The sequence below is a fragment of the Tachysurus vachellii genome, chromosome 9, assembly GCF_030014155.1.
Source record: "Tachysurus vachellii isolate PV-2020 chromosome 9, HZAU_Pvac_v1, whole genome shotgun sequence".
Taxonomy (NCBI): Eukaryota; Metazoa; Chordata; class Actinopteri; order Siluriformes; family Bagridae; genus Tachysurus; species Tachysurus vachellii.
The window spans coordinates 6474299-6486764 of record NC_083468.1 but is presented as its reverse complement, the minus strand read 5'-3'; the positions used below and the strand labels follow the sequence as shown (position 1 = coordinate 6486764).

Genomic DNA, 12466 nt, shown 5'->3' with positions numbered 1-12466 from the left:
TTCAGCTGGAGCTCCTTTAGGAAAAAGGCATGTCAGTAATGCCTGAAATTACTTATTGATCAAAAGCAGGTGCTAAAGCAGCCGGCACTGGATGTTGTGCAAAAGGTTTACGGCATTAATAATGAAGAGATTTTACTAACTTGCATATTTAAAATTCCAGAGGTTCAAAAAATCAGCAATTCCATTTCAAAAAAATCAGTAATTCTGTGTGTGTGCATGTTCTATAATGATAACACCAAGAAACAACGGATCTGTATTTAAAGTTAATCACAGTCACTTTATTGATAATAGCTGAATGATAATCACTGTCAAACATGAGATTAAACACTCACATGCTTCATTCTAAAAAGATGCTAATCATTGTAAAATGGTTAATTTCCTTTTTGGTTTGGATTTTTTTTGTGTGCTTTATTATTTTTAAATAATATTCAGACCAGTTGTGAAATCATTCATAAATTACATAACGTTCTATATACATTGTTGATATGTATATAAAACTACATTATAAATAATGGAATCTAACATACTGTACACACACATACACGCACACACACACACACACACACCTTATTTTAGATTTAAAAAAATTCTATTTTATTATGATTTTATTGAAAATGTTTATTAATGAATTTGGGTGCTAGTTAAAGGAAATCAATAAACACACTGAAGAAGCTTTTTCTATATTCGTATACAAATGTAATATTATAATATAATGTTATATTATAGATTTGATGGTATCGCATATTATGCTCTTATGTTCGATATTTTGAACATTTTCACAGAAAAACTACTTGAGGTTCATTCAAACGGTCTTAATTCCCCTGCACCATTCCTTTCCACATTATCATGTGGATAGAGATTACTCATCCTTTTAAGCCACAGGCAAATCAGCAAGCTCCATCCCCTAAAGCAGACAGACGTGTTCAGACTCCTACCAAGCACTAAATACCTCCCTGTATCAACTGGAGAAAATACTGGAAACGATTTCTCTATATATCCATACTTATCATGGTGTCAGTTGAGACAGAGCCAGAGATCAAGAACATGAAAAACCCAGACACAATCAATGGACCAAGAAGACCTGACTAGCTGGTCATCCCTACGGCTTAACTTAGATAGCCTGGTACATCTGCCCCCCCCACCACAACCTCACCATTATGAGGTCCACCAAAGGCCAGGGAGATCTGAAGGGGAGGAAAAGTATGCATCAATACTCCTTTCTTTATGGCTTCCAGCTCCCAAAAGGCAAATCAATGAAGTCTAAGTGCCAGCTCAAGCCACAGAAACTGCTGCAGGGTAAACTTTCCTGTTCACTATAGGCAATTATTTCTGGGGCAGTGGTGGAGAAAATTGGACTTCAGGAACTGCTCAGCATCCACACAGTGGAATAAGTCTGTCATGAAACTGCCACCCATTACATCCAAAATGGCTCCTTGTCTAGTATCACAAGGGGGCACTGTTACCTTTTTGATTTTTTTTTCTATCATTTCATTCATTATCTATTCCACAAGTAATATAAGAAAAAACATGGCAGCAATGTAATGGTGATGACAAGTTCCTGTAGCCTGTGAGTAAGCTTGTATCAACAACACGTTTTAGGTGGATTTTATTTGCACATACACTTCAAGTCAACATTTGAGAGAAAATATTTATTAGATATAAATGGGCTGCTTCGATATTAGCATGCAAATACATTGTTGTTCCTTAACCTGCATAGGATGAAACCAGTTCCTGAGAACCTGCTTCTGATTATGCTTTTGAGCAGAACAAAATAAAACTAGGTAGAAAAATGACAGATGGTTGTAGATAGTGTGAGTTCAGACCAGCCACAGAATGAATGAAAAAAGAGCTAATGTATAATCAAAAACATATAACTATACATTGGGCTGAGAAAAGAAACAATCTGTGATATCACTGGCCCATCACTGGCCCATCACTACCAGTTTAAAGTATATGGGTTGCCAGTTTACAGTGACAGCCAAAATACAGCTTTGCAACCCAGATAAGTTCACACCAACTAAGCTTAAAATAGATAAGCTTAAAATAAATCTACAGTACCACATTTAAAAAACATTTAAAAAAAAGAACACAATATATATACAATAATAATTTACAAAAAGAACACAATATATATATATATATATATATATATATATATATATATTGTGTTCTTTTTGTAAATTATTATTGTAAAAGGCTATGTAAATAAAAGAATCATTATTATTATTATTATTATTATTAACAAAACATTTAAAAAAGAACACAATATATATATATATATATATATATATATATATATATATATATATATTGTGTTCTTTTTTAAATGTTTTGTTAATAATAATAATAATAATAATAATAATAATGATTCTTTTATTTACATAGCCTTTTACAATAATAAAAATGTCTTTTTTTAATGTCTTTTTTATTTTTAAACTATATATATATATATATATATATATATATATATATATATATATATATAGTTTAACACCAACTAAGCTTAAATTAAATAATAAAAATGTCTTTTTTTAATGTCTTTTTTATTTTTAAACTATCTATCTATCTATCTATATATATATATATATATATATATATATATATATATATATATATATATATATAGATAGATAGATAGTTTAAAAATAAAAAAGACATAAAAAAAGACATTTTTATTATTGTAAAAGGCTATGTAAATAAAAGAATCATTATTATTATTATTATTATTATTATTATTATTATTGTTGTTGTTGTTATTATTTGTTTTTGTGGTTGTTACACATTAATTGTTTCATCTGTTTTATTACATTTTTACCTGCATAAAATAATGATTTTAAATACACACACACACACACACACACACACACACACACACACACACACACACACACACACACACACACACACACACATATATGTATATGTATATGTAATAAAACAGATGACACAATTAATGTGTAACAGCCACAAAATCAAAATAATAATAATAATAATAATAATAATAATAATAATAATAATAAATTTCATTTACATAGCCTTTTACAACAATAGTGAAAAATTCATCAAATTAAACACACTAATATAGAGAAATTACTACAAATCATTAAAAACATGATTTACAAAAAGTATTTTTCAACAGATTTCGGTCAGTATGATATAATTTACAATGCATATCCTTTAAGTAAATATGACTTATATAATTGCATTATGTTAACGAGGACCAGGCATCATTTCTGGCAGCATGTAATTTAATCTGTTAATAAACACCTGCACGTATGTCTAGAGAATAAACTACACTACCCATAATGCACTCGGTTTCTCCACCCCATCTCCTGCTCAGCCGGTGTATCTGGATACAAAGTCAGCTTCAGCTTCAGCTGACAGTCCGCTCTATGGACACGGAATACACGGGACACAAGGAGAAAAACAATCCGGAGACAAATTGGATCAAAACTGTAGACTGCGGAAGAGGAAAGTGATCCGATTTCGGTTCAGGAATGAAAAATAAAGCGTCGTAATGTGACGTCCGAGGCTGCTGTAGTGATGATGGACTGCAAAGGCAACCAAGCAACCACATACAGGGATATATAGATATATAGATTTATAGATATATATATATATATATATAGATCAGAAAACAGGCTCTTAACCCGAGGATTGTGGATTACATATAAAAACGACTGGACGACTTGAGGTTTATTATTATTATTATTATTATTATTATTATTATTATTATTATTATTATGGTGAAAGGATGCGTCGGTTTGAAGCTTCTCGATCAGCATCAGGTCAGATTTCATCATCCTCGACCTGTTCAAAGGAATCAGAAACGCAATAATTTTACATTCGAGCTATATTATTATTATTATTAGTATTAATAATAATAATAATAATAATAATAATAATAATAATAATAATACAAGAGGTTGCCTCTGTATTTCAGGGATGTTCCTCTTGGAATAACTGCATGGTGCCAAAAAAAGGACATGCAGGTATCTATGCAATTCATGTGGAGGGTTGGAAAGCCTCAAGATGCCTCCCTGGCTTGAATAACGATGGACCTGCAGCCTGTTTCCAGAAAGCTCACAGGTACATGAATTTGATCTTGTGAACCAGTGGACTCTATATAACACTAGCTGTTTATCCAAACCAAAGAAATGGATTTTAAAATGGTTTCCAGCATCGTGTCGTTGACGTGTGGTTAAGCGTGCGGTATGGAAACGTGTGAGAATGACTGTCTAAGAAGATGGAAGGAAAAGATCCTGTGTCTGATCTGAGACATTCGTAACAAGATTAAAATAGTATCGCATACCTGGGTTGCTTGTGATGGGTATGTATGAACAAAATGACTGACTGGATTAATGGTTGTGAGGAAAGCATGTCATGTCATGTCATGCCACATCCCCTTAAAGACCTGTAAGAAAGAAGAGGTGTGAGAGATGCAGGCTGTGATAATGCTCCAGTGGAGGGAACTAAGGAAACCTTGTTCCATGCATCATTGGAGCTGAATGAAGCACCCAAACTGCTAGATGACCATTTAAAATTTGTCAGATTCAATATATTTAAAACACAGGACTGCGTACTGTTTAATAGTAGAAATTCAAGCCACAGTTTTTTCAGACACCTGTTTGAAAGTGCCTTTATCCAAGCTACTACAGAGAGGCTATTTTAATTCTGCTGAAAATAGCTTTCCAATACATAAGAGTAGTGTTTTGTCATTACAGCTGATTTAACACTTCCCTCCGGTTAAAAAAGCCTGCATTTGGTTGATGTGTTCTGCATGGATTTTGTGCATGAGTTAACCGAGATTCTCCTCCAGCTGTTGAAACCGCACCGCTGACTCAGTTCATTTGGAGATGGACCCAAATTCGACAATAAGCAGTATGGGGAGTGGAGGAAATGCCACCCCACTACCATGCACTGGGTGTGGAGGTTCCTGTGAAGCACCACCCCCCTCCATTGTGCTACCTATCATGAATGCAGAGAACGGCAGCAGCTGGAACTCCTCCAACTCCTCTGATTCTCACATCCACCAGCATCACGGATCCTCCAACCCCTACTGGACAGCCGTGTTTGACTACGAAGCGGCGACAGAGGAGGAGTTGACCCTAAGGCGCGGGGATCTCCTGGAGGTGCTTTCCAAGGATTCAAAGGTATCTGGAGATGAGGGCTGGTGGACTGGTAAGATCCAAGATAAGGTGGGCATCTTCCCTAGCAACTATGTGACACGGAGTGATACCACGCTGCCCACTGGAGGTTTACTGGTAGGTGGTGAGAGTCCTCTGGAAATTGATTTCTCAGAGCTGTGTTTGGAAGAGGTTATAGGCGCAGGTGGCTTTGGGAAAGTGTATAAAGGCTTGTGGAGGGATGAGGAGGTAGCTGTGAAAGCAGCACGCCAGGACCCAGATGAGGACATCAGCGCCACGGCGGAGAGTGTCAGGCAGGAGGCACGTCTCTTCTGGATGCTCAGTCACCCCAACATAATCGCACTGAAGGGCGTCTGCTTAAAAGAGCCTAATCTTTGCCTGGTAATGGAATATGCTCGCGGTGGGGCACTAAACCGGGCACTGGCAGGGAAGAAGGTTCCTCCCCGGGTCCTGGTTAACTGGGCAGTGCAGATCGCTACTGGCATGGACTACCTGCACAACCAGACGTTTGTTCCTGTCATCCACAGGGATTTGAAGTCCAGTAACAGTGAGTACACTTTCATGTTAACTAGCATACCCCATACATTGTCTTCATACTGTGTAAAAGCAGTTATCCTTTTCCCCACGTTGTCAAAGTTGATTAATTTGTGTGTGCTACCAGTTGCCAGTTGCAATCCACAAAGGGACAGCTTATTTCTGGATAGGGCACATTAAAAATGCACCAGTCCAGAGGAAAGTGGATCAGTACCAATATTTAGGGAATATTGCCCTTCTGATGCAATACTTTAAGCAAGTGTAAGCATGTGAACATTGTGTGAGTGTATGTTTGCTGGTAGACTTTAGTTACATTTCTAAAACTGAAATATTAGGTGTAGAAATTTTTGAGCTATTGTTGAGCTGGCCACCTAGTCTTGTTGTCTAAGTATTGAAATAACTTTAAACTTAGTTGATATCATGTTCCGGATTTCATTTTAGCAAAGAATGAGATTCTAATACAGCTAGCTAGTTAGCAAACACCAACTTGCTAGATTACTTTCAGTCAACTGTGAGATTGTAGGAATGAATTCAGAAATACTAAACAAATGGTTCCTTTGCATTTGGTTTATTATTCCTTTATCACAGTTACAGCTCTGTCCACCTTGAGTTATAAAACATCATTCGATCATCCTGGTTAACAGAACTGTGGGAGAAATACCAAGAACAAATCTGATAGTGCCTTTAAATAGGCCAAAACAAAACAAAACAAGAAAACATTACTCTAGTGACCTTCCAAATGAGACAGCCTTAATTTGATGGTATTTCTAAGCATAGATAATAACAAACGCTAGAACAGAGATAAGTGGATGTGAGTCAACAGTGTAGCTTGTTTTATTTGTATGAAGGATACAAAATATGACTATAGGAATGCTTTATATAGGGGACGGTGGGATAGTGATTAGCATTATTGACTTGAACTCCAGGGTTAGGGGTTGGATTCCTGCCTCTGTCCTGCGTGCACAAAGTTTACATACTGTATCGCCCCTATGCTTTGGTGGTTTCCTTTGAGTTCTCAGGTTTCCTCCCAGTCCAAAGTCATTTGTTGTAGGCTGATTGGCATTGCTAAATTTTCCGTAGTGTGTGTGAGCGTGTGATTGTGCCATGCGTTGGCACCCAGTCCCCCATACTGTGCTTCAAATCAACTAGGATAGGCTCCAAGCTTTGCCCTCGGACTGTTGTGCAGGACAGAGCCAAAAAATTCTTACATCTGGGAGTATTTTACCTTTATATGATGCTTGTAGGATTAACCAACCTTAGTAACAGCCTTGTTTGGGTCATGGGAGTTTAAATGAGGGTACTACTGTATACTACGAAATACGAAGGAAAGGAAGTACAAAAATACCTCTGCCGGTGTGATTAAAACATAGTCCCATGCACATCACTAGTTATTATGAACTCTAGAAGCTTGGCTGAGCGACTCAAAGCCATAGTTCACAGACCATGCTGACAGTACTGCCATTTTATATCTAAGGATATCTGGAGCACTAAAGAGATAAAGATACGATAAGATACTTATGTAGTCATTGCGTTACACCCCTGGTGTGTATGCATGCTTGTGACACTGATGCACTGAGCACAGAGAATGTTTTGAAGCATCAGGGGCATTTTCTTTGCCTTGAAGATTCACTCTTTCTTCAGCTGTCATCCTCTTCTGCTGAACGGGAGCTGTGGGCTATTTTTGGTCCATTGTGCTACTTGCTGTGGAAATACGTACTTGCAGATGTTGGTGTGCTGGCCACACACACACACACACACACCCGCACACACATATCTATAACTGTTTTTCAGTTAGAGCTTGAAAGATATTCCCTGCTGCTCAGGAGCCAAAGAAAAGCTTAACAAAGTCCCATAATCCACATCTCCCTCAAAAGGGGTGCTCAGGGACGAATTGGATGCTCGTTTACATTGGCCTTGTTTGTGTGAGGTGGGGGTGGGTTGGTGTGTGTGTGGGGGGTATTAGACATTAGACTACGAGCGTGTAGAATTACTTCAGCTCATTATCCAGGTGCTAAGAGCTCAGATATCTTCTTCAAACTCCAGCCGCACTTGGCAAAGCCACCTAGGTGGTGTAGGACGGATCCAAGCCCTGCAGTCTCTTCCCAGCAAACCACTGTTACACGGTAATCAGCCCTCCTCCGCTTAAACTTTTCAGAAAGTAGGAATGTGGCAATTGTGTCACTGCTTCAAACCCAGCTTGTTGCATGCTTTACTACCTGTGATTACAAACTGAAACAGCTGAGAAGGTAAAATAGATATAACTGTGGATTGTCACCTCAGTGATCAGTGACTCATGCAGGATGCAACACTCAAACTTATGATAACATGTCAACCTGAGACAAAGCTACACAATGACTGAGCTGAGCCTTATTATTCATTGTGCACCTTGAGGCAAAAACAATTGAATGGAAATGACAGTGTTCATAAATGTTGCCCGTGGTGGCTAATTTTAACACACTTAAAAACCTGCTCTGTGGAACTAGGATAATCTGATTATGGTGACCTCCTTTGGAGTGATGTCACTATTCCTTTTGTGATCTGATAGGCTGTGCACGCTCGTCAGTCCACGTCCCATCCTTAGCTGAACTCACTCCAGACTTTAGTTACCTGCTTCCAAAAACAAAAGTATCCACCTCTGTCAGGGCATGATGAACAATTTGAGGGGTGACTCAGCGCAGAGTAATGCTATACCACCTGATCACGTTCCCTTATACACTCCTGAGGCAGACGGTTACCAGAATCCAGTAGAAGTGACAGCCAGTAGCCAGCTCACGTGACCTGTACGCTGTTGTCAGGCACATGCTTAAGTCAACAGGAGTGCAGAATCCAGTTTTATCCCTTTTCTCAAATGATCAGAGCTGACCACTTTTAAACCATGTTTTACTTAAAAGCCGAGCAATATTAAAACAGGTTTACAGACTGTTTACATTTATGTTATGTAGACGCATATGTAGATTTACAGCATGACAGGATAGAGATCTTATTTGCTTGCTAAAAACAATAACGGTTATATTGTGACTAAATAACAGGATATCAAATAGTTTGTCATGTAAATGAAACACAAAGCCTTTTAGAACTTCTGTAGCAATTCATAGCTTAATCACATTAAGAGATGACATTAAGAGATGAACAGCAAGAAATATGTGTTAAACTCACTGGCGAGAAACAGAAAAGATGATTTTATTGGATGTCACATTCTATTCATCTTATTAAGAATTTGTAGGAAGATATGTTGTACATGTTTTTTTTGTTTGTTTGTTTGTTTGTTTTTTGTAATTATTCAGTTCAAATCAATTCAATTTTATTTGTATAGCACTTTTAATAATGGACATTGTCTCTGTCGCTTTACAGAACATATAAGAAATATACAAGAACAAGAAATATAGTACAAAAAGTTTATTATACAAAGATTAATGTTATACAAATGTTCAATATTAATATTAGACTTATATTTAAATGTTTGTATTTATCCCCAATAATCAAGCCTGAGATGACTGAGGTGACTGTGGTAAGGAAAAACTTCCCCAGACGGAAGAGGAAGAAACCTTTAAAGGAACCAGATTCAAAAACGATCCCATCCTCATTGGAGTGACAGAAATCAGAGGAGAATGACCGGAGTGATAGTAACTCTTACATAACTCGTTACCGCTGTGATGAGCAGAAACACACAATATGCTGAGGCAAATAGGATACATCAGCAGATACTGCATTGCGTGCCGCTCCTCATTCCTGTCAGCCAACAACAGGAATCTCAGGCTACAGTGTACAGTACAAATCTTCATTGACTCTTTGTAGCTGAATATAGGGAAAAATTTCAGGTGAGCCTCACATTGGCCTCAGATTCCAGATCTTGGCTGACAGGACTGAAACCTGTTGTGGAATTATGTTGTTGTCGTCGTCGCACATTGACCCCTCAGGTTGTGCATTTGGAAATGCTTTTCTGCTTACCACAGTTCTAAAGAGTGATTATTTGAGTTACTATAGTCTTCCTGTCAGATCAAACCTGTCTGGCCATTCTCCTCTGATGCTTTTCATCACCGGGGCATTTCTGTACTGCTGCTAGCCTGAATTTTAAATGAATATTTTGATGTAGAATTTAATATTCTGTGGCATGTAAATAACCGATTTTTGACATAGATTATAAATCCAACCAAATTAACCGAATCTCCTTTTTAAGTCTCTAAGAAATCAGTACATCTTTATGAATTGTTACCTTTTATTTCACCATTTTCCGAACTGGTAAAACCACAGATGCCGCTGGCTGAATTGATTTGAATAGAATTTGACTGGCTGCAAATGTCACTAAATACTACTGGCTTGTAAGATGAAGGGGTGTTCCAACATGAGCAGCAAATAGGATTCCAGTTTAAAATGCTTGATCTGCTTTAACCACAGCCACTCATGCCTCAGGTACAGGTACAACAGGTACAGAGCAATAAGAAAGGGATAGACAAGAGACGAGAGAGAGAGTGAGTGAAGTACAAGTCCTAAGGCTGACAACAACAGCATAGCAACAATGACCCCTTTATCACACTTATATGACAGAACTGGGTTCGTAATGACAGCGGTCGCTCTGATAGCTGGGGGAAGGGAGGAGAGATTGATTGAGAGAACATGAGTTACAGGGAGTGGACCTTGTACTAATGAGAGACCAAACAGACCAAGGCATGTGAGTATGAGTAAGAGTATGAGTGAAAAAACTTCAGGGTCAATGATTTCCAAAGGCACTGTGGTCACCAGGCTAGGGGGTGACCACTAAAGCATTAAAACTAGGGGTGTGTCCATACACAGCTTAACAGAATGCTATGATATGTTATGATATACAGGATATAAAAATGACCTGGCATGTCCCTTATAATAAGGGACATGCTATGATATGTTATGATATACAGGATATAAAAATGACCTGGAATGTCCCTTATAATAAGGGACTTTTTTTTTACAGACTGGCCTTGTTTCCTGTGAGCATCTTACACAATGATGTGGCCTCTACATCAATCTTCTATCTGTTTGCTGTGAAACAAACAGCTGTCTATTATCTTAAATATTCGGAAGAGAAAGTGTATATTCTATTAATAGTAGATATTAGGCTAAATCACATCTTTGAAAGAAATTGTTGTGGTTGAATTTGAGTATAGGTGGTCTTGATTTTTTTTTATAGTGTTCAGTTTTTGAGCTATGGGCTGTTTTCAGTAGCAAACACTTGATTACCTTTCAAAAGTACTAATATTTCTATGTATGCATGCCAATTAATATCATCTCGTGAAATGCAATTTGATTGTATTGGTATTTTGCTTTTAACAATGGACATTGACCATTTCAAAGCAATGTTATAGAAAATTCAGAATTAAAATGACAGAATTAAATATTTAAATTTAGATTTGTCCCTAATGCGCAAGCAAGAGTCAACATTTTGTAATGTAAAGGTTGTGAGATGGTGGTGTAAAATTGGTTCATATGCTGGATTTATTCTTAGTACAATCAGAGTCCTTACAGTTGAGTCAGTTTACTTGGCAGTTGTTATGTCAATGCTGTATGTAATTGAATAGAGAGCTCATAAATGAAATGAAATTGGGGCATAGAAGCCTTTATTATCACCACATATAAACTACAGCACCGTGGAATTCTTTTCTTCGCATATCCCAATTGATGAAGTTGGGGTCAGATGTGATTCAGCAACCCTGGAGCAGGGATGGTTAAGGGTCTTGCTTAGTTGCCCAACAGTGACAGCCAGGTAGTGCTTTGGCTTGAGCCCCAAGCATCCAAGCAACAACCCAAAGCTTTAACCACTTGAGCCACCGCTGCCCATTAAATAAACACCAGAATACTAAAAACGGATTGACATTTCAAACCCAGATTTAAAATGGCTGTTAAAATATACAAAAATGAAAACCTAAGGCTTTGCTAGCCTTTGTACTAGCTTTTTTTAGCAAAGCAATACTAGCTACAAACAATCACCAGAAGCTCCAACAACCTCTCCTACTTACTTTAAAGCTTTACTTCCTTGTAATGTCTCTGTAAATATATGACAAGATTAAAAGAATCCGGTTAACAAGTTATACGTTTTTCTTCCATTCTTTGTTCATTACACAGTAAATAGGAAATGCTTGCAAGTAAGAATTAAAGTTGATGTTTGAAGGAAACTTAATTAAAGAAGCGTTGTTTGTTGCTTTACAACGAATGGAATGGATCTGTCCCTTTATGTTATATGTTGTATGCTAGTGTGGGTTTCATGGTGCCACATTTATGAAGACGCAGGCATTTGTTAAGTGCTTCAAATATCAATATCTGTATCCAGATTTAAGCCCAAAGTGAGTGTGGCCTAAACCAAGAGCTTTCCTTTTTTTTTCTTCTAATGAAAATGTTTTTTGTTTGACAAGCTATCTGTTTATTCCACATAATGTATTTCCGTTCAGTTAATTTCTTAGTTTACTCATAAATTACTGTAGTATGATAGAGTCTTATGTTACATTGAGATCAAATTGTATGGAACATTTAGCAGGAAGCAAGATGAACTTTTGCACAATTAAACCCATTTCTAGGGCCTGTGTCTTTGGCGTGGATATGTTAACTATAAAAGCCTACAACACTTGTTTATTACTCACACAGTGCTGAGATGTTATCTCAATTGCTTTAAAGTGCACTACTAATAAGTAATCAAGTGCATTACTTTCTCTTTGTGACATCACGTGAACCCAGTGATGAGGTTTTCTCAGACAGGGCTGATTGTAAAAGGGCCAAAGATGATTGTTTGCTCTGTGGGTAGAATCAGTGAGTCACTGTCG

At 37.2% G+C, this 12466-nt stretch overlaps 1 protein-coding gene across 2 annotated transcripts in view; it reads left to right on the top strand.

The window, feature by feature from the left end:
• Positions 1 to 3345: 3345 nt before the first annotated feature.
• map3k10 (mitogen-activated protein kinase kinase kinase 10) overlaps positions 3346 to 12466 on the top strand; it is a 34909-nt gene continuing 25788 nt past the window's right edge. The window contains exons 1-2 of one of the 2 annotated variants that reach the window (XM_060877483.1): positions 3346 to 3694; positions 3944 to 5694. In XM_060877483.1, the coding sequence (XP_060733466.1) occupies positions 4857 to 5694 (838 nt within the window). In that variant the 5' untranslated portion in view covers positions 3346 to 3694; positions 3944 to 4856. Of the gene's footprint in view, positions 5695 to 12466 lie in introns of both variants that reach the window. The other variant, XM_060877482.1, reaches the window with a different exon arrangement.